The following is a 23,446-nucleotide window of genomic DNA, read 5'->3' as shown; positions in this document are numbered from 1 at the left end:
CGGTGCTAAACATTGTAATTTCATAAAAGTTCAAAATATTTTTTAACAAGTCCAAATAAGCTAAATATGATTATCAATGAAAAAAAAAACGTTTTAGATTGTTTTGAGCTGATTAGACTTCTACTTCCATTGAAATTTCGCAGTTTTATGATTTTTTTTTGCCACCCGATTTTTCGAACCAAGTTTGCACATAAACTTTAAAAAATATTTGCAACGGCCTTATGTCCTCTAAAACTTATTAACAAATTTCGAAAAAAAAAATATTTCTGATTATGAAAAGCCAAATTTAAAAACAGGTCATTTTCCCTCGCGTAAATATTTTTTTCTGAAAAAGCATAATCAATCGTGCAATTTTGCCGAAGCCAAAAAAAAATCGAACCTTCCTTCTAAAGATACAGATTTTCAAATATTCGCATGCCAATTTTGTATGACCAACCGCCAAATTTGTATGGAGCCGTGTATGAAACTAATCATTCAAATCAAAATACAAAGAAAATTCCATTTGCGAAAACGTTGAGAATTACTCTTACAACAATATTGATTGTTCACTGCAAAAATGTATCATAATCTTAAAAAAACCAGCAGAATCTTACAATCGCTGATAGAATTTCCAATTATTTTTTTTTTTTTGGATTAAAAAATATATTTTTTTCCTAATTTGAAATTTTTGAAAGGAAAGTTTCCAAATGTGTTTTTTAAGATAGACACTACTTTTAAAATTAAAAAAAAAAATCGAAAAAAGCCTAAAAATTATAATTTGAAAACGGTGCTCGTAATCACAATTTGATAAGAGTAATTTCCAATCTGTATCAAAAAAATATTGTTTTAGATTAAGGTGGTAGATGGTGTCTTTCACTTTTGGGACAATGACTGTCAATGATGGTTCTGAGCTAAGGGTCCAGAGATATTAAATCGAAATGAAAGAAAAAAAAAAAAAAAAACATCGCTATATCGTCAGCTGTGTGCTATCTTGTGACATAGACCATTTTGGTCGAAAATGAGTTAAGGATGACGTTTTGCTATACTTAACAAACACTACTCGATGCTTTAACCCGATTTTGGAAACTCGCATCCGTTTCCCGGATATCGCAATACACACTTGTGACATAGACCAATTTATCATCAAAATGATTGTGCACACTTGTGACACGTCATACATGTTGTTGGAAAATGTGGAAAATTGTTTTTGTTTTTCACAAATTTATGTACACACATACTATCTAAAGGCAATGCTATCTTTTGTTTATAAAAATATACTGATTAAGTCGATTAAACCATTGATTTGAGCTTATTTTATTTTGTATGGGAATTCTGTGCACACTTGTGACACGTAGTACAAATTTACTTTCGAAACACACTTGTGAGTCACAAGTTGTGACACGTGCTTTTCAGATTTTTGTTTAAATTATTTACTGTATCTTTTAACTGGTGTAACCAATTTAGTTGAAACTTGGAGCGTTTGTTAAGCGATAGTATACGAACCGATTGCTTCAAAAAGTTTAGCTATATCATTCATAGTTTTGAAATTATTTACCAACAAACTTTAAAAATCGATTTTCTCGAAAAGTACTAAATGGTCGTTGTCACAAGATAGCACACTACTGACGATATGTAAAATGCTTCTACAAACAACACAAAGAAAACCATTTTTGATTGATACATTTTGAATCAAGATTTGAATGTTTTTCTAAAACAAAAATGGCCGCCAAATGGCGGATCGGGAATGATGGACAAAGTATCATCCAAATAAAAAATAATAATGAAAAGTCGATTTGCGAGAACGTCGAGTATTGCACAGAGTTACCGAGTCTGGAAAGATGTTTAACAATCAGCATAAATTTGCGAAATTTGATGTTTAATCAACCGGCATTCTTGGAGCTTTTTTGATAATGTTCTTTCCTATATGAACACAAAAGCTTATAGGATCTTTAAAAACTCTAAATTTACCTTTTTTGTTCGTTTTGAGGGCTTTCTTTCAAAAATAATCAGAAGTGTTTTCTGTTGAACATACCTTTATTTCTATCTCTCTCTCTCTCTCGCATTGTCGCAGATCATGATTTAAGTCCTTCTTGTTTTAAAATCATTTTTATTTCTTCATCAAACCAGCACAGAAATGCATTGTTGTTATTTATTAAATAGAATGTTTCTCAAGATTCGAATTGTGATGGTTTTAGAAACAAGATAATTGATTAGAGGAGACAGAGTTGCGTCGAACATACCGTTAGCCTTAAACTTTTGGGCGGATTATCACGTTAAAACGTATAGATTCTATGTTCCAAACAGCAGTTTGTAAGTTCTAAAGTATGTAAAATAAATAAATAATTGTTGCATTTGTAACGACTTAGAACATACACAGAATAGCAATGGTAATAGCAGTGTCAAACGCGCCCCTTTACAGCTTGTAAGCCTGGCGAACCATCAGATCAAAGTAGGCATCCGAGTCGATCGAAGCGCTCAGCCCGGCGTAATAGTTGAGGAATTCCTCCTTGGTAACCGTTCCGTCGGCGTTTCCGTTCTCCTCAAAGTTGGCCAGAAACTTTCGCAGGATGTTGTCCTCCGTTTCCTCCCCGCTGATGTATAGGGGATGGTTCTTGACCGAGTAGACGTTCCTGGAAGTGAGATTGTTGGTCATTAGAGTGTTTGGGTAGGTTTGATTGCAAACTTACTTTAGATCCTCAACGGTGATCGCTCCGTCTCCGGTTTTGTCCAGCTTGGCGAAGGCAGCCCCGACAATCTGCTTCCTCGACTCGGACATATTAGGCCGGATGGCAATCAGGAACTCGGTCATGTTGACGGAACCGCTTCCGTCAGTGTCAAACCTGTAACGAACACAGAGTATCAGTTTTATTCGGCAAGATGCATCTGTGGCTTAAAGTTTACTTGTTGAACATCTCGGAGGCTTCCTCGTTGGTAACGTCCAGCCCGGTGTCCAGCAGACCTTTGGTAAACTCCTCCAGGTTCAGGGCCTTGTTGCCGTCGTCGTCCATGCGGCGGAAGCAGCGTCCCAGGCCGAGGATTCCCGAGGCACCTCGGGCCAGGCACATGTGGCGCAGCTTCTCGATCGAGTCGGTCAGCGTGCCCGAGGATAGAGCCCGGCGGCTGCGGTTGATCATTTCAGATTCTTGACGAGACATTGCACTGACGGGGCGATGTGCCATCTGGGGATGAAAGGAAATTTATTTTTAAGATTAATTAATGTGCTGATTATTGCAAGCGATTGAACTATTACGAGTATTCACCAATCATAATATTTTTGTGTTTTAATTTTGTATTGGACATTTGTAGCGTAAGTGAGCAGTCTGAATTGTGTCGCGTAATATTTTAACGAACCCATATTTCCGACTGAGCCAAGTGAATATGTGACATGACTTGCACTGACGCCACTGGCGGCTGTATTCCTTCTGTTTACGGGTCGCCTTGTTAGGGAAGGTCGTGGGTCCTTATCTGGATTCCTTAGGGAAGGCGACCTAAGGATTTAAGTAAGATACAGTCACTGGATCCGCTTTGTAAATGCGGCTCCGATATAAAAGTGTTCCCCTCAGAAACATTAAAAATATTTAATTTCACTAAGCACCGATTTTCACTATAAAAACTAACTTTTTTTTTGCAAAATTTATTATTCACTACAATTTGAGCTGTTTTTTTTGCTAAGGTACAGATGAGTCAACTTTAATGCCAGATGGAAACATATGCTTTCCTTTACACCTTCACTGTCGATTAGCTTGTTTTTAGTCGTGGGCTGAATCAAATCTCCAAACTTTGGAGGAAAATTTCCAAAACTGCGTCCTGTCACTGCCGCACTTGCTTCGATCGATACCAGAGTGGTAGCTCGGGTGTATAGCTTGGCGGAAAACGTTGCAGAAAAATCATGAAATTATTTTTTTAAATTGTATTATTTTTAGTTTGTAGATCACTGATCCTCATTGAGGTTAAAAATTTTGTTTTTAAAAGGAGCGAGATAATTTAATTAAGCGTTTGCATTAACTCACAATTCTTGTCTTCGTGTCCAAGATTAAAGTACCCTCTCGACAATTCCCTCCGGGTCAAGGTCTCCCCACAAGCAAACAAATTCAATCAGTTAGCTTAAGGCCGATTCGATATGAATTATTGAACAGGATATCGAGCCCACGGAATGACGTCAGGCGGAAAAATTCACCCCGTTTGCGTGCCACGATTAGAGATTTGTTCCATTCTCCGTTCTCCGCCCAGTAAATCGTTCAAATATTGTCCCTTCATTATTGCTGGTACTGGATGTAGTTCCACAAGGTGACAAGGACTGTAACCTCCGCCTCCAATGACGTTCGACCGTTGACCCGTGTCATGTCACCTTAACTATAGATAGCTAATTGGCAGTCAATGTCAGCTATTGTGATGAATAACTGTCAAGTCACACCAGTCATAATATAGTTCATCCATCTGAAAGGTTATTGATTCTATTTTTTTCATTTCACAATTAGCCAAAATCTTCACGGCGTAGCACGTTCTATTGTGATCGACATGCGAGTGCTTGTCGAGGCGATTGAACTCCGTCCAACTTTTTCACCAATAGCAGCTTTCGCTAGTCCTTGCGATACATGTGGTAGAAAGTAGCAGCAACAGCAACTTATTCAATTTCTCCAACTCATGCCATTGATTGTTGCGTTCAGACGTCAATAATTAGACTGTTTCACGCTGGATTTTTGGTTCTTTTTGTGAAAATTTGTGATTTTCCCATAGCTTTTTAATTTTGTAATTCTCTTGTTTATGTTATCTTGTTGCATTTGCATTACAGTCCAGGCTCGACTATCCGAAGGCCTCGGAAAAATTTCACTTCGGGTTTAACCCCTTAACTACGCTAAAGTGGTTTAGAATTTTTAAATCCAAGATGACGAAATATTGAAAAATGCATTTTATTATTTACCTAATCTGCCGTTCTACGCATAATTGTCCCATGTTCAAAAAAGTGCAACGGAGAAAAACGCGATTGAAATTTTTCGACCGTTTTTTGTGATTCTACGCATAATTGTCCCGTGGGTTAATTTTCACGCTATAAGTCCTTTATCATCCCAGTTAGCAGTTAATCACTCTTATTCGTAATCCTCTTGCTATACAACAGCTAAACAAGACACAATACTTCGTAAAACTAATGATTTCGTGAAAGAAAATACTTGGTGGGACAATTATGCGTAGAAGATCAACGATGGGACAAACAGACTTGGTGTTGTTTTTGATGAGTTTCCTAACAAAGCACTGGATTTTATGGATTTTTCTTAAAGTATACATCAAATTAAACTTAAAAATGTCAAAAAGTCAGAATCGACCAAAAATGACATGGGACAATTATGCTTAGAACGGCAGTAATAGGCAATCAACAATTCAAATTCGACTAAACGTAGGTCGCAGAACTCGTATTTGATGTTTAAAATTAAAAAAGGATAAAAATAAACAAAAAAATTTTTTTTTTGTTCGTGATTCGATTATTTGAAGTCCCATACAAACCTTCGGATAATCGAATCTTCGGATAATCGAGTCTGGACTGTATTTTCTGGATTATTTATCATAAGCATTTTTTTTTATGACTGAGTTAGGCCTTTTTCTGTGTGTTTGTAATATTTTGGCAGTTGATATTTTTTTTAATTGCATTGTTTTTTTGTTGTTATTGTTGTGTTTTTTTTAATATTTTGTCAGCTATCTTTTTGCTGTAATAAATTACTTTAAAACATTTTCTAACCAAAAATATCGCAAACCTTTTTCGGCCTTAAAATAAGGGGATGTAGCCGAACCAGCGTTTATGGCTGAAAGGCTCAACTAACTAACTAACTAGGGGATGTAAGTAAAAGACATGGGCTAAGTTGACCCAAAGGATTTATAAAAAAACATTTCAAAGCATTGGAAAAAAATCCCTAAAACAAGTCAATTCACCAAACCAATGCTATTTTTTAATATTATGATTGTATGAAATAATCGATACTCTGATATTAAATATCGAAGGAGAGAAGTATCAGTTTATAGAACGATACCCATCTGTGAGAGAGAATCATGGCAACGTCCGAAAAATCAAAAACAAATTAAAGACTTGCTCCGTTTCGAAAAAAGACTGAAACCATTAAAAAATATTGAAAGCCGGAGAGTATTTTTGGAGCAGATGGAATCCAAGGGACCATCGAGGGGGGTTTTATCGAGCTAGGAAAAAAATATCGAGATAAGAAGAGCATCGAAGTAAGCAATTTGATGGGACTGAAAAAAACATTGACAGATAGAGCAATATTGAGATAGCAAAGATCGACAACCAGAGAGTCGACTGTACTTAAAAAAAAATAAAGACAAATTGACATTTTGATGTTTTTAATGTTAAATTTGTATTATTTTTGTTTTCTATTTATCATTTTAGAGATTGTATTTATCAAATTCATATTGAAAATAAATTTGATTTTCCACAATTTCTTGTAAGTCCTCGGGTTTATTTGAAGTTAACAGTCATTGTTTGTGTTATTAAAACTTTATTGTATAAACAAACAATACCTCGTAATTAATTTTCGTGTACGCGAACCCCTGTTGAAGTTCCGCACGAGTGTTAAAAAGCAAAACATGCGTCCAACCGTGGCACGCAGCCAGTCCGATTCGATAAAATAATTACACCGGTGACCCCAATCCGGGCCATAACAGGACTGGTGGAGTGAGAATTTCGACTTCAAAGGTGTTGGCGGTCCTTCCACCCTATTTGAATGTGTGTTCTCTTTTTTTCCTTTAGCTATACTGCCGTTCTACGCATAATTGTCCCATGTCATTTTTGGACGATTCTGACTTTTTATCATTTTTAAGTTCAGTTTGACGTAAACATTCAGAAAAACACATAAAATCTAGTACTTTGTTCGGAAACTCATTAAAAACAACACCAAGTCTGTTTGTCCCATCGTTGTACTTCTACGCATAATTGTCCCACCAAGTATTTTCTTACACGGAATCATTAGTTTTACTAAGTATTATGTCTTGTTTATCTTTTGTATAGCAAGAGGATTACAAATAAGGATGATCAAACGATAACCGGGGTGATTAGGGACATATAGAGCTAAAAGGGACCCACGGGACAATTATGCGTAGAAACGCAAAAATCGATCGAAAAATTTCAATCGCGTTTTTCTCAGTTGTACTTTTTCGAACATGGGACAATTATGCGTAGAACGGCAGTAGAGGAGTTGGAGAACAGGATGCCTCACAGTTGTTGGATCCTTGAACGAATCTGAACAATAAATGCTCAACGTCGAGTTCGCCCTCCACGAGGAGGGTGTGAAAGGTCCAACGATTCTTTCGAAGGTTCCTCCACTGATTTGATAGTACCGGTACCGTTTTATGGAGTTGATTTGAAATTTTGTGTTTGAAAACTTCAAGTTTTAAATAAACCTCACAGCACGGTAAATGGAAATTGGGGTCGCAGCTTAGAAATAAGAATTACCTTCAGGGATATTCTGTGGTTGAACCTGTGAACGGATCGCATGGTGGACACTGTTTGATAGAACGCAGTATCCGTGGTTTTGTTTCTCTGGAACCTTTCCAGAATGTGGCTTGGTATAAACGACCGCTGCTCGACTCGTAACTGAGGTAGATGTATTGCGTTGTAGCAGTGCGGTAATTCCGCTGGGCTATTCCTATGGCAAGACACGATTACGGCGCTTTACTTGAAATCCCCCGTCGAAGAGTGTTCAAACTGCACTACTTCTGAACTATTCATATTACACTGTGAAGGATTGTCCGGATTTGCGGCACAATTTTGAACAAATTTATCAACCGACCGAATCCAAAAAACCGACTAACTAAACTCGACGGACGGAATTGTTATCCCGGCTAAGGTAAAGCACAGACTAATCCTAGCCACGGCAAAAGTGGTAGGCAAAAGGCTCGAAGTTGTGTACCCGCCGATGCCGATTCCCACCAGTATAAATAGCTATAGAGGGCTTGTTAGTATAGCAGAACCCTGGGAAAAGTAGGTGAACTCGGCCAGTCGAAGGAAAACGAAAGAAGAAAAATTAACTGATTAATAATGGAAAAAGCCAGTGTGCGAACAAGGACACAACGCACCTCCCGCTAGGAGAAGGGAGGCCGATTGTTCGCCCGGACATCGACCGGAACATTATCAAATTGACTTTGATGACAGACAGGTATACAAACCTGCCAAAGCCTACTATCAACATGTTTACTCAAGTCAATTTTCTTGTCATAACTTTTAGCAGGCCAAAAAGGACAATCACTAGTAGAAGTAACAGTGATTGCCGATAAATTGCACTTTCCTTGTAAAGAGAAAATCAATAAAGACAGTTGCATGAATCTGTGTGTCAACAACAGTCTCGTGTGTTTGCATATCTGCAGGCGCATCACGCAACACGCCCGGGACTGATGCAATAAGCATATCCTGAAACGCCACCATGTAATGTATTGCAGCCATTCAGGGGATACACCCATAGAAAAAAACGAGAAACGAACCATTGCATACCGGATTTCTTTCCACAGTGTAATCAAATCGATCGCTCCCAATGTTTGAAAAATTGAATAATTGAAAGAATCGGAACGACAAATTGACATTGTCCAATTAACAATCAGCAAATTGATCATGAAAATCCATTCATAAATTGTCTATCGCAATTCGCCAACACGAACCACCCAACCCCCCTTCCAACCAACACAGTTTGTGCCAGTTTGTTTATACCGGCGGATGCCAAGGAAACCGCGTTCGCGACGACGACGGCTGTAGAACATGTTTTAACCATTTTCCGACTTTCCCTTTTGCTGCGTTTCGTGTTCTACATTGTGCGAAACGCTGTTTTTCTTCTTTCACTCCTCCTTCACTTGAAAGCAGTCGACGACGGAGAACTTTCGCTTTTTTCATAGATTGGTGGGTGGTGAAGTAGGCGGCGCGGTCGGCGAAAAAATAAACTATTAAGCTTAATTCGTTTTGGGCTTTTGTCGTGGGTGCCTTGGATTTTCTTCGTTTAAATGGAAATGGGAGTGATGGTGCTTTTAGTTTGATGTGCTTAAGCTAGTCGACAATAGGTGGCTACGAGTTTGGATTTAAATTACTTTCAACAGGTTTTGCAGCTGTTTTTTTTTAATTTTGTCATGTATTTTTTCAAGAACTGTCTATAAATTGAAAATTAAAAAAGGTATTATCTGTTTGATAATTTGACTTGTTTCATGTAATTGCCTGTTTCCTAAATCATTTTTTTATGTTAAATGCTGGCTTATTTTTAAGATACATTTACCCAATTTTGAGGTGAACACATCCATCATCTTCCCTGAAATTGATCATCACTTGGAAATTTCAAAGAAAACGTCAATATTTTTACATATTTTGAAAGTAAATTAAATTTGCCTTAAGAATCAACATTGGGCTATGGAGCGAATATGTAGCGTGATGTTACATCGGTGGAGAATTTCGTTCCTTCAATATTTTTTTTAAAGGCTGTGATTGTGCTCATGCTCCTTAACTAAACTGTTTTATTTATTTTACATAAAATTGACTGCTGAATCGATTTCGGGTTTACGGAGGTGGTTTTGATGTTTTTTGGGATTGTACAATTTATGTTTTCTTACGACACAAACACGAAGCAATGTTTTTTTTTTAATTGATGCATTATGTATCATGATTTGAATATTCAAACATGGGACCGGTGAATGATATTTTTTAACTACTAAACAAGTATACACAGTTTTTTTTTGTTTTGTCATATATTCTAGCCTAAACTAAAACATAATTTAACGTGATTTATTGCTACTTAAAAGTAAATCTAGAGTACGTTTTTAAAAGGTCTTATGCACCATAGTTTCCTGTGCTTATGAGACATTTTTAAAAGGTAGGTGAAAATTAATTTATGTGTCAGAAAACCAAGTAAAACGGGTTTTGACATAAAAATCAAGAGTACAATTTTAAAACACATAACAGGCCAAACGTAATAATTGAAGGATATGAAATGGACCGAATACTGTCAGAAAAATTCAACTAGCAGTATCAATGAACACTCATAATGAACGAATATAAATAGAAAATTTAGAAGAACTTTCATTATTTTTTTTTATTTTTTTCTTAAGCAAAAATAAAACTAAACAAAATAGTTGTTGCAACAAGTCGCAAAATGCTCATTTTGTCAGCACGACTAGTAAATTTATCCAATGGCGCTTCGAGTTGAGTAAAAACGACGCACTTTTGTTTTCCCATTTTAGATTGACGTCCGTGTGTTTGGTCAACACAAAAACCAAAGCAATGTCAAAAAGTTTTACTTTTCAAAACAAGTGCTGAATGTTGAACTGTTCCGCACTGAAATGAGTGCTATAATGAACTTTTCAGCACTGTTATTTTTGGTAACAATTGTCAGCCATTTTGTCACTATAGAATGACAGGAAAAGTAGGTATTTTCAAAACAGAATTGAAAAAAATATCTGTTTGCAATTCCGTCGTGAAACTACTTACTTTTCCTGTCATTCTTGAACGACGAAATAGCCTACTTTTCTGTACCAAAAATAACAGAATCGAATAGCAACACTTTTCAAAATAAATGCTTAAAAGTTCTACTTTTCAGCACTCAAATGGGTGCTGAAAAGTTGAACTTTTCAGCACTTGTTTCGAAAAGTAACACTTTTCAACATTTTTTTGATTTAAACGATTTATTGACAAAATACATGAAAATTTGACATAAAATTTCACTCAGTGTGTGTTTTTTGGAATTGCAAAAAATGTTGTATGGAACTCGTTGCAAAACTTGATTTTTTAAGCACTCTTCGTATTTATTCAACTCGGTGAACCTCGTTGGATAAATGTACGACTCGTTCTGAAAAAATCCTCTTTTTGCAACTTGTTGCATAAACTACTATTTTTAAATATATAATTAAATAAAGTTATTAAATAATGCTGACTGTAAGTAATCTATAATTTCAAATAAGGTATTATTTTGATTTAAAATTGAAGATAAGATTAGGTAAATAATAAAAAATAGAATAATATCAGTTTAAGATCAATTGCATCAATCCGTTCGATCTTCATGAAATAGAAAAAAAGAAAGAAAAAAAAAACGTATTCTCAGGCCAAAATTGAAGCTCTATTGCAGTTCATTGTCTTTTATATTCAATGTAGTGTTTAAATTTGATCTGATTTGATAAGTAGTGGGAATAGGCGATTAATATATGGTCCAGATGCAAAAGATGCGTGCTTTCACTAAATTTAAATTTTCGTAGTATTAGCCAAATTTACTTCTAATGTTGTACAATAAAAATGTCTTCCACTTTATTAGTCTATTGGACGAACTTTTTAAGAAAACATTCTAAATCTCATGAAAAAGGAAAAAATAAATTTGTTCCATTATTCAATCAACATTTGCTTTTTTAAGGCTTGGTTCACGGCCAGTGTCACATCGGGCTATATTATTGAAAGTGAAAATAACACATTGTCCCAACTTGGCAAACAGCTGCTGTTCTTAAATGGGCAAATGCCAAATTGATAGCGGGCGTTCTGCTTGCGAAGCTCAACTGCGAAGTAAAGCGCGTTCAACCCGCGTGGTTTTCCCATCTTTGGCTTCCGTTCGTTTAATATCACAATTCCAAGATGTTGTGAGTCGCTCTGCCAAGGGAAACCCGGCCGGGCGTGAAATTATTACCCCTTCTTTGTTTTACTTTTTGTTTTTGCTTAAGTGAGCAACCAAATACAGAGGGATTTTTTTTGAGCAAAATAAAATAATAAAAATTGAAAACCTTGGGGACTATCCATAAACCACGTGGACACTTTTTTGGGAATCTCAACCCCCCCCCCCCCCCCTTCGTGGACAATTGCCCATACAAAAAAAATCTTTTTTGTATGGAGCGTGGACAATCGCTTACCCCCCCCCCCCCCCCTAAAGTGTCCACGTGGTTTATGGATGGTCCCTTGCGAGCGCGACGAAATCGACTTCGACGAAACCGATGCCGAACTCACCTAATTGACCGGCTTACATTAGGGTTGGCTTTTCAGATGGATTAGTTTAAGAAATAATGCGAAATAAGGTGGCTACTAGCGTGATGACTGGCCTTGCTAGAAGGGTGATTTTCTCGCCTCGATTGGATGAATAAGCCATATATTTAACATAGTTGCCGCCCGACTAGGAAAATACAAGCTCCGACACTCATCTGGTATGATGGTCGTTGTCTTATTCAGTGCATTCAGCCGAATAGCTGACGACATTCCATGAATCATTCTGAACACACGCACAAGGTCACTTAACAGCTCGCGAATTGAATTTGTAACGCTTTGCTAGCATTGATGTTATACTCTCTCGTGTTTATATGGTAATTAATAATTTTTAGTACGGTGTAAAAAAATAAGGTTTAAAAGATATATTTACACAATGGTACGCCCAACAGTTGAAAAATCGCTGCTTTTCCTCGACCGAAAATTGTTCTTTATCACTGCACTAAATTTCCACACTTTTCACCAACACCTGCGAGCAACAGGTTGCACAAATCACCAACTTTCCGCTAAATAACACACTTCCAGATTTGAAGCGCAAAGGAAACAAACCGCAAAACTGGACCGAACCGCCGAAAGCGCAAATCGCGAATGATGGAAACTAGTTCTCCTCTGAAGCTCTGAGCCACGTGAATTGTTGGCCCTCCCCGTTTGAATTCTGTTGGTGTTGTAGTGTGCTTTGTTGGTAGCAACACTGCCGGCGTTGCGAGCAAGCAACGATATCACAACTCTTTCAAACTGCTTTGGATACGTGGTGTGTGGCTGACCTGAGACTGTATTTTTCCTCTCTTTCAGTACGCGCGCTGCTCACAAAAGTGCAATATTGCCACGGTCAAAGATTGCTGGACAGATGAAGTGCTTATCGTAAAAATGATTTCTAGATTTATTTCATTATTTTATTTTAAATGAACTTGAAAATTGTTCATTAAAAAAACTAATTTCATTTCAGCAAATTTAAAAATGTCAAATGTAAAAATGTTGCGTTATATTGTGCTTTGTAAGTGTTAAACCAAACAAAATTCCAAAACTTCATAACAGCATCGATGAAAAAAATTGCCATTTCGTCATTCAAAAATGACAGGAAAAGTAAGTAGGGGAACTATACCCTTTCTCAGCCTATTTCTATTATCGGCCTATCAGCACTTTGATCATGAAAGCAGCTTTCATAAAGTGTTTTTGACTGTTCCAAAGTAATAAATAGTTCAAATGAAAGTGAGCAAGCAACTCTTCTTTGTTGATATGTCTGAAAATGTTGATTTAATAGCGGAAAACTGCAAAAGTGATGCGAATTGGTCGAACGGCGATTAAAATGGGTATATTTCCCCTAGTTTGGCAATGAAATTACAAAAATAAAACGTTGCCTAATCCACTCTTATGTGGTTGGTGCCTTCCTCACAAATGCTATCCAAAAAAGACCCAAAAGATATAAAATCTTTAGAACTCGCTTGAAAGATCTTTTGATTACCTATCCAACGACATGGCACATGATAGATCCGGACAACTTTTTCATCAGTATGTTTGAGATCCGGCCTCAAAAAAGTGCATAAAAAACATTTAAGTGCTTAAAACTTTTGATAGGGTTGTCAGATCTTCAATATTTTGAACGCGTTGGAGAGGTCGTTTCATTACCTTACCAAAAATGTATAACGTGGTGGGTTTTCTTACAAAAAACCACCTTTTTTACAATTTTTCGTACTTCTGTTAAAATCGTTTTTTAGCATTACTTTTGAAGTACTTAACTTAACTTTATAATTTTCAATAGCGACGAAACAGACAAAATTGGTTCAGCCAACATCCCACCACACACACAGACATTTGCTCAGAATTGGATCCTGAGTCGATATGTATACGTGAAGGTGAGTCCTGGAGGTCAAACTAAGAATTTCATTTTAAGAGTGATTGCATAGCCTATTGTTGACCCCATGAGAAAATCTAGATTAAATTTTCAAAAGGTCCTATCTGCATAGGAGACCTGAAAATTTACTCTAGAATTATTATTTTTGGTACATTGGTTAGGTGGCTCTAGTCAAATAAAATTAGACTATGACAAACAAGCAAACAAACTTGCACTTTTCTGTTTGAAAGTTTGCCAAACTCGCAAACAAAGCAAAATGTACTTTACTGACGTTTCTGCAAAGGAATGCAGGCCAACTGTCAAATAGTGCGAATTTGTTTAGTGTTTGTTTGTGAAAGTCTAATCCCTTCTTAACCTCCTTAATTGGGGATTATTTTTCCTATGCTGTTGAGTCGCGGGGGATGTCCTGAACCGGGCACCGGTTCTGTCAGCGAGCATGAGCATGAGCATGGTTGACTGCCAATGAGCTGCTACTCCGTTATTGATAGATCAGCTGAAGTTAAACAATGAATCAAAAATGATCAGTGGGAGCCAACCATCCGTTCACTGTTTAACCCCTGAAGACCCCGACTTTATTAGTCAATACCGGCGCCCTCCCAAGAAGCCTGCAGTTCAACAAAAGGGAGGAATGTTAGTCCGATAGTTGAAGTTGCAGACTCATCAAGCACATAGTTTTTCGCTATATACTTGTTGATACCGCTTGAGACCGTTGAATCCACAGCATCTCCTTCAAGCATCACGTGATTTTTTTTTTTGGGTTAGTAGGATAAGGTATTGGATTTTCGATGCCTCCCGAGCTACGATGCTATGGGGAGGACTTTCATAACAAACCCGTCGGCGAGCCTTCCGAGCAACGATGCTATGGGAAGGTCTTTCTAATTAGCACACCAAAACAATCGCGCACAGGTATTTAAATACTGAATAAATGTAATTTTTCATCACGATTACCCAGACGACATTGATGATATAGGAAGGACTTTTTTACAGTCATTTACAGTAACACTTAAACTTATTTTAATGCAACAATTCACACGACGTCGTGCCTCCCGATCAACGATGATGTAGGAAGGACTTGAGCAAGTCAATCAGGATGAAACACGAAATAAAATTCTTTTCTTTTCACACACAATGCCACATAATTAACCGCGCGTCACCACCCAACAAATTGAACTGATTTTCTTCTGCTTGTGGGCAAGCCAACCAGGATGAAACACGAAATAAAATTCTTTTCTTTTCACACACAATGCCACATAATTGACCGCGCGTCACCACCCAACAAATTGAACTGATTTTCTTCTTCTTGTGGGCAAGCCAACCAGGATGAAACACGAAGCAAAATTCTCTTCTTTTCACACACAATGCCACATAATTAACCGCGCGTCACCACCCAACAAATTGAACTGATTTTCTTCTTCTTGTGGGCAAGCCAACCAGGATAAAACACGAAGCAAAATTCTCTTCTTTTCACACACAATGCCACATAATTGACCGCGCGTCACCACCCAACAAATTGAACTCCCGGGCACCGGTTCTGTCAGCGAAGTGATTAAAAGAAAACTTCGTTCTTTTCCACTCGCTACAAAACTAAAGCTTATTTATTAATAAATAACACTTATAGTTCACAAAAATTACAAAACTTACATCTTTGGTGTTTTTTCACAGCTAAATTCTTCAGCTGCGCCCGTGCTCCCGCTTACTCAAATTGTTTTGATCTTATTTTCTTTTTTCTAAGCGACAGCACGGGCACCAGTCAAACAATCACAAAACACTGACACTGACGCAGAACAAGGGGCTGCTTCGGACGCGCTCCGTCGCAACATATGCTTTTGATTGTGAATTGCTTTATGGCAAAACACTAAACAGTAAAAAAAAATCGTGGTAATACAGTATGGCCCATAAAAAAATGCGACATTGTTATTTGGTGAAAATCGGCCCTGTTTTGACTATTTACGATGTATGTAGCATGTGTACATGTTAAATGGGAACCAAACAAACGATAATCTAATATGGGGACCATCCAGAAACCACGTGGACACTCTAGGGGGGGGGGGGGTATGGCGATTGTCCACGATCCATACAAAAAAGATTTTTTTTTGTATGGACAATTGTCCACGAAGGGAGGGGGGGGGGTAACAGATTCTCAAAAAGTGTGGTTTATGAATGGTCCCATGACTGATTCTATCAAAATTTATGAACTTTTTCGATTGGGCGTATTTAAGAGGGACTTCTAACGATGGACACAGGGTTGGATATTTTAACATGTTTCGTTTTGAATAAGGTATGGAATTTAGTTAAATTTTGTACCAAAAATACATCCATTATTGTAGCCCACCAACACCCAATTTTGGAGAACTGCAAAAAACTGTCATGAAAATATCTTCAAAACATACCAAACTAACACCTTGATACATAAAAAAATCTGTTTGTTAAATACATTTTGAAATGGAACAATTTTGCGTTTTTTTGCCTTCTTCATTTAAATTTAGTGGCTAATATTTATGTTATTTTTTTACAATACCAGCATATTTTGATTGTTTTTGTTAAAAAAAAATGATGCTTGATTTTTTTTTTATTTTGAAAGTATGTATTTATTCATACTACATTTTATTACATCGTCGCATTATAAATTGATTTAACCCTTTCAGGTCTGATGGGTCATAAATGACCCAAAAATCCAAATTTTCAGACCCATAGTTTGTGCATGAGAACCATTTTTCCATCACTATTTTTTTCAAAAAATTTCACTTTTTAAGAATTATTATTATTATAGTATAGTTCTTTGAACAAAAAATCAAAATAATTTGACTGTGATGTCAGCAAAATATTATATAGGATATTGATTTTCATTCCAAAATTTTGTTAAACATTTTCGGCACGTCTGTTTGGAATCTGTGCATTTCAGAAAACCTGGATCGATATCGATTCTTACTTCATACCTGGCTGATCGCCCAAACAATGGAAATCGCTCCATTTCTTGATGTCCCGCGGACATGTCATTATCTTGCATCCATTATCAGACAAACATTAAATGGGCTCAATTTCCTCAGCCCTTCCTCCCCCACCCACAGTGGCTTGCCGTTAGAATATATTTACCGCGTAAAAATGACATCGATTGCATGCGATGGTCAGCAGTGAATACATGGAAAATCAACCCCTCGAGACACATATAACAGTTTAAGTGACACTGTCATTAAGTTCGTCCTCGAAAAGGAAAGTTTTTTTTTCTTTCTCGAAAGTTGCCACACAATGTCACTTGATTCACAATATTTATTGTGATTGTGTTATTCAAGCTGCTGGGCAGCAGCTTTAGGTGCTTTCATTTTCAATCAGCGATTGTCCTTGCAGAACCGTGACTGCGATGGTTTCCGTTAAGTAATTTTAAATGTTCACTCCGTATCGGAACACCACATCATGAAATGCCGTATGATTTATTATTCATAAGTTACAGCTCACATGGCTGTTATCAGTTTAGTGTATCGATTTTTCTGCAACTTTTTGAATTGACGGTCAGGTCGATGAATTTAATATTTAATAAATGTAGCTTTGGAAATTCCTCAATATTTTTCATCGAATCTGCAACCGCTTTTCTTTTGTTGATGAAACACAATATTTATACTCAAAGAAAGTTTGTTGGCGTGATGGATTGAATTAGCCGGTGGAAGGAAATCAAAATAAATAAATTTGAGAAACCATAACACACTTTTTTTTTTGCTATTTCACCACTAAGCTTACACCATATGGAGCCAAGTCCAATTCAAAACATGGTTCCGAAATTTGTTCGCATCAGTATCACCACCTAGCGTGGATGCCTGAAGTTACTACACTGTTAACTTTGAATATTAGACAAGATAATGTTGTATAACACACGCTACAGGTCACGCGCACTAATCTGATTTTGAATAAGTGGCATAATTTTTGAATTGACCGTTACTACTGGTTTATTTTTATTTTCAACTTATTCCCTAGCGTAAACGAGTTGCATACATTGTGTAAATATGTAAACAGTCTCCTTAAATAGGGTTGGCGGTAATTGATATGAAAAATTACGTATGTTTATAAATTAAAATTTCTAAAATTCTTTGGGAGGGATAATGCGTGTTACAAGTTTTTCTTATCTTTCCGTAAAATAAGTGTTTCGGTGTTACTCAACAGATGGCCAGTTGGCCTGGCTTCAGCCCCAGTCAGACCCGGTGGCTTTTTTCGAGTCAAGATTTGTCTTATCCGTCGGATGGGGAAGTGAACATTGGTTCAGACCTAATCTAGATCGTTAGCTTAGTCCAGGTGTAGGAGTCGTCCATGGGTCCTTCCTCGGTGGAGTCGCTGGTAGGCAGTTGGACTCACAATCCAAAGGTCATCAATTCGAATCCTATCGAGAGGAATGCATCAACCACCATACGGTAGATTAAGTAACGTTTTACCATTCGTTAACATGTTGAAGTAGTTATTGATATACTGATTAAACATATTGACAAAAAAATCTGATGACCTAAATTTGTACACCTTTGTTTGACAGTTGACAGGCGAAAAAACAATCATTTTGGGGACTGGAAACTTTGCCGTTCTCAAGCAAACTTTTAAAATAATATCCGGCAATTTTGGGAAAGGCCGGCTCCGTGGCTTAATGGTTACGGCTTCAGCCTCACAAGCAGAAGGTTCAAGGTTCAAATCCCGGTCGGTACCTTTGAAATTTGGAATCAGGAATTGGAACTTTGAATATGAACAAAAACGAAACAGAATCAGGTGGGATTCGAACTCACACCTTCGGATTGATTGTCTGGGACTCTAACCAGTCGGTCATCTGAAGGTTATAAAACATGTTGTATTCTTCTCATATTAATACTGCTGATCCCTGATTTGCCTGAAGGGATTGGGAGTCTTAGGATAGATCAAGGATCCGTCTGGTGCTTGCTTCTATGTTAAGGCGGGGCCGGACAATGCCCAACGACCTCGGAATTTGGACGCTAGGATCTCTGCCATTCTGAAATGGGTCGTTGGAAGCAGCGCGAGGGCTATCACCACCTAATACCCGGGACTGAGATAAGTTGTATCAACATTCGGCATATACAAAGTCTAATACAAATTATACTTTCCCATAATTTCGCTACCGGTTAGCGGGTATTGGATTGGACCACACACACACACACACACACACACACACACACACACACACATATATATATATATATATATATATATACAGCAATTCCCCACGAAAACAGCATGGAAAAAAACAAAAGTGCTCGGATCGGGCTCAAAATTTTTCTGGGGGTTCCCTGGCCGAAATAATTAGACCCGTATTTTTTTGTTTGGCCATTAGGGTGACCTACGCCGTGTTAGGGTGGTCTGAAAAATGGCCATTTTCGTCGATTTTCGCAAAAACCACTTTTTTCAAAAAATCATATCTCCGCGCCATTTCATCCGATCTTAGCTGTCCTAGACGCAAAAGAAAGGTGATTAGTTTGGCTATTTGGGAAAAATAGTAAGAAGTTTCGAAAATCTAGCTTAACATTTGAAAAGGTTATATGAAAACTTAAAATGCTGTTTTGAAGGTCTCGGGACCAAAGAGCCTATGTCTGAAAATATTTTTATCGGATTCCTCGGAAAATTTCACATAACATATCAAAAAATGGTGAAGTTATGTTTTCGATACTCTGAGATACGATTTTTTGAAAATAAAAACTGGGTTTTTCGACGCGCCACGCGCAAAAATTGGAAAATGACGAAAACGGGGAAAAATCGACTTTTTTCACTAAAACTGCGATAACTTTAAAATTTTAGCGATGACCTATAGATGTTATGGTACCAAAAGTTGCGTCTTTTAATTACGAAAATTTTAGTACCCTAACATGTATAGGTCATCGCTGAAATTTTAAAGTTATCGCAGTTTTAGTGAAAAAAGTCGATTTTTTCCCGTTTTCGTCATTTTCCATTTTTTGCGCGTGGCGCGTCGAAAAACCCAGTTTTTATTTTCAAAAAATCGTATCTCAGAGTATCGAAAACATAACTTCACCATTTTTTGATATGTTATGTGAAATTTTCCGAGGAATCCGATAAAAATATTTTCAGACATAGGCTCTTTGGTCCCGAGACCTTCAAAACAGCATTTTAAGTTTTCATATGACCTTTTCAAATGTTAGGCTAGATTTTCGAAACTTCTTACTATTTTTCCCAAATAGCCAAACTAATCACCTTTCTTTTGCGTCTAGGACAGCTTAAATCGGATGAAATGGCGCGGAGATATGTTTTTTTGAAAAAAGTGGTTTTTGCGAAAATCGACGAAAATTGCCATTTTTCGGACCACCCTAACACGGCGTAGGTCACCCTAATGGCCAAACCAAAAAATACGGGTCTAATTATTTCGGCCAAGGATCCCCCAGAAAAATTTTGAGCCCGATCGGAGAACTTTTTTTTCGAATCATGCTGTTTTCGTGGGGAATTGCTGTATATATATATATATATCCGGAAATTTTGGGAAAGGTCGGTTTCTCTTGACAACGTTGGCAAGCCGGATTTTTTTTTATTTGGCCACTGTTTGACGGATTTCTTGGCTGTATTTTGCAAGAGGAATCGGTCCACCGGTGGACAGATTTCTTTTCAGGAGGAAAACAATGCACAGAAAGCCGTCCACTGGGGAACCAGTTCTCTTGCCAATTTACAACTATTCTTGAACGCCCAACTGTTGTAAGCCAACATCACGTGCATGATGAAATTACATGCTATTCCCCTTTACATTCATAATAAAATTATGCTGCAAAAGTATTCAAGAAAAAACGAACCGACTTACGGTAGTTGTACTGTATACTGTTTACAAACATTATACGAGGCTTTTTTGACGTTATACCACTGTGGCGTACACGGTCAGCAGCGAACGGGCAAAACAGGCAACAAATGGGAAGTCAAAGTGAGACCAGGAAAAAAAATCGCTTTTGTTCGAGCTTGCCTCTATATGCTTACACGAGGTAGATTTTACGACCCTAACCCAATACATTTACAACCCGCCTGAAATATATCTATCTTTCTATGAAAACGAGCAGTTATCGTGCCATCATTACTTTATGTTGTCGTTGTGATAACAGATAGCTGCTTATTTTACTCGATAAACTTATGAGAAGAACTGGGAATAGGTTATATTTTGAGTACTAAAAAACAACATTTTAGTAGTTTTTCTTTCGCCAATTTATTGAAAAGAAACATTGATATTTAGAAAACCAATGATTGCAAAACAGCTGGGCTGGTGTAAAATGCATTTTGAAACCCTTTTTCATCCAAGTATCGAAACCATGGCTTCTATAGTAAGTTTGCAATACGTCACAGCCATCGCGATCCCTGACAATTATTTGATTTTTTTCTGAAACATTTTTTTTTTAATTTTATGTAACTCTTCTTTAAAATAGGTCTGAAAAATCAGGGTTTTTTCAAAAAACTTAAAAAATTTCAATGGAAGTAGAAGTCTAATCAACTGAAAACATGTTGAAATGCATTATTAAGATTTTTTTTTGAAATTTCAATGTACAGCACCGCAAAAACAAATTTTCGATACATAGATATTTTGGAAACATATGGTTGCAAAACAACTGGACAGGTGCATTTTAAAACACTTTTTCATTCAAAGAAAATCGTGATTTGTAGTTTCAATTTTTTACCTTTTTTTTCTCCGTCCTCGACTTTGGTCAGAGCCGAAAGACATAAACTTCAAAAAATATTTTCATCAGCCTAGCGAGCATTCAAAGGACGTGAAGATGAACAATTCAATGTTGTTGTTCCCAAAAATCGTAATTTTTTTTTGAATTCCCGATAGATGTTTTCAAAATCGACAAAATTGTTTCCTAAATCGGAGAAATGTGATGGTAGTTTGGTTCTATCCCATTCCCCAGAATCCCATTTCCCAGAAATCCATTCCCCAGAATCCCATTCCCCAGAAAAGTTTTATTTTTATTATGAATGTACTTTATTTCAAAAAGTGAACAGTTTTAAAGTGTGAAGTGTTTAGATTTCGCCTTTACTGTGATAACTGCTGACAAAAGTTGAATGTTTCCTTCTTTATTGAAAGGAAAACTCTCTTGACTTGTGATAGGGGGAGAGGGGGTAATATGCACCCCCAGGGCAAAATGCACCTCCTGCTTTTCTCGGTATTTGGAAGAATTTTCCGGGGGAAAAATCATAGAAATTGGAAGCTTAACACTGCTAAACCATGCTGAAAAAATTTGAGCATCGTGGTATAAAAACAGCTTAAGTTATTTGCAAAACTGTAAAATGTTGTGTTTTCATCTAATTTTCATTGAACTTTCATTATGATTTTTGGACAATATAAAAAGCATTTATTGTTATTCTAAGTGTTGAGGTATATATTTTTTGCCATAATCTTCATTATTCTGAAGATAGATGAGTCCAAAAACATCAAAAAATGCATTTTTAATTAAATTTTCTGCAAAAAGCGTGGTCGGGGCAAAATGCACTGCTGTGAAGCTCCTTTGTAAAAACAGCGGTGTCATCTAGTGGTGACTAGTGAAAACTGCTTTTACCCGGTGCATTTTGCCCCATTGTTGCGGTGCATTTTGCCCCGTTCTGTAGTGCATTTTGCCCCAATGTGGCGGTGCATATTGCCCCGCATGGTTGTTTGAAAGTAACCAAAAATATTTTTAGAAATCTGTTATTTTTAAACAATTTTGAGGTTTTTAATGACTTTTTTCACTTGGATGACGTTGAATAATAGTTATTTATGAACATCTAACGAAATTCTTTTACAGAAATGCTGTTATGGTTGAGAAATCACAGTTTTCCCTTAGGGGGTGCATATTACCCCCTGTCCCCCTAATTGCTGACAAAAGTTGAACATTCCTTTTAAAGTTGAGTTTTTTTTTCTTTAAAGAAGGGTCTGTCTGCGAGTACAAAAAGTGTAACACTTCATCTACCAAAAAAAAGTGGTGACCGTTGAAAGTAGGTCACGGCCACCCCAAATCGCCCACACTCAACAAGTTTCGCCGAGATTTGCCATCGATTTTCATCTCCGACCACGCAGGCACACCGCATTATTTTACCGCATTCGATGGAGTCCCGTGGTACTTTTTGGGAAAATTCCCCACTTTTTAGCTTCTTATCGATTCCGTCAATTTCCACCTGCGAAACTGCAAGAAGCCACCTTTTTTTCGCAACGCAGATCGCCTGACCATATGTTGCATTTCGTGGCCTCAATACATTTTAGACACTCAATTTTCTGATAAACTTTCACCGATAAGACCGAATTGCATGTTTCCGAGGGGAGCACCTTTATTATCGTATTATTGCTGGTCCTGGTTTCCGGAAGCGTTGAGCTTTGCAGCGGATGAAGATGATGCTATCTCTGGCGGCTCGAATTTCAAGAATTTGCAAGGCTAAGGGGGCAAATCCGTCCGTTTCACAAGGCACAGAGAATGAACCGAAAAATACCAGCGACTTGTTCCGTGGCGTGGCGTGTGGCAAACTGAGCCCGAGGACCAAATTCGGAAACGAATTTTTCCTTGCTCTGGCCTGCCGCTTCTCTTCCTGGGGAGCACAAAACCATGGAACGATGCCAGAAGTTGCCGGTGACGGTGGGTGCGGCCTCGGTGCGACGTCGGTGTACGACTTTATGCTTCATGGGTTGCGAGACT

General features: G+C 37.4%; 1 protein-coding gene across 4 annotated transcripts; it reads right to left on the bottom strand.

The window, feature by feature from the left end:
- Positions 1-1,994: 1,994 nt before the first annotated feature.
- LOC120417835 (calcyphosin-like protein) lies at positions 1,995-23,281 on the bottom strand. Of its 4 annotated transcripts, none has more exons than XM_039580054.2 (4): positions 23,083-23,281; positions 2,881-3,158; positions 2,667-2,819; positions 1,995-2,609 (listed from the first exon to the last, which is right to left on the bottom strand). In XM_039580054.2, the coding sequence occupies exons 2-4, from the start codon at positions 3,156-3,158 to the stop codon at positions 2,393-2,395; spliced, it is 648 nt and encodes a 215-aa protein (XP_039435988.1). In that variant the 5' UTR covers positions 23,083-23,281; the 3' UTR covers positions 1,995-2,392. The 4 variants fall into 4 exon arrangements, with proteins under 4 accessions (XP_039435988.1, XP_039435987.1, XP_039435984.1 ...); XM_039580053.2 differs by lacking the exon at positions 23,083-23,281 and adding an exon at positions 12,339-12,605; XM_039580050.2 differs by lacking the exon at positions 23,083-23,281 and adding an exon at positions 7,433-7,754.
- Between the last annotated feature and the right edge of the window lie 165 nt (positions 23,282-23,446).

This window comes from Culex pipiens, chromosome 3, assembly GCF_016801865.2.
Source record: "Culex pipiens pallens isolate TS chromosome 3, TS_CPP_V2, whole genome shotgun sequence".
NCBI classification, from domain to species: Eukaryota; Metazoa; Arthropoda; class Insecta; order Diptera; family Culicidae; genus Culex; species Culex pipiens.
The sequence above is the reverse complement of the archived record's forward strand: the minus strand, read 5'-3'. Positions and strand labels throughout refer to the sequence as shown.

What these genes read in the sequence shown, in the direction of transcription:
- LOC120417835 (XM_039580050.2), bottom strand. Translation starts at nt 7,474, where the DNA reads ATGCGATCCGTTCACAGGTTCAACCACAGAATATCCCTGAAG. An exon ending in ACCACAGAATATCCCTGAAG is followed by an intron (nt 3,159 to 7,432) that starts GTAATTCTTATT and finishes TTTCATCCCCAG; the next exon opens with ATGGCACATCGCCCCGTCAG. An exon ending in ATCACCGTTGAGGATCTAAA is followed by an intron (nt 2,610 to 2,666) that starts GTAAGTTTGCAA and finishes TCTCACTTCCAG; the next exon opens with GAACGTCTACTCGGTCAAGA.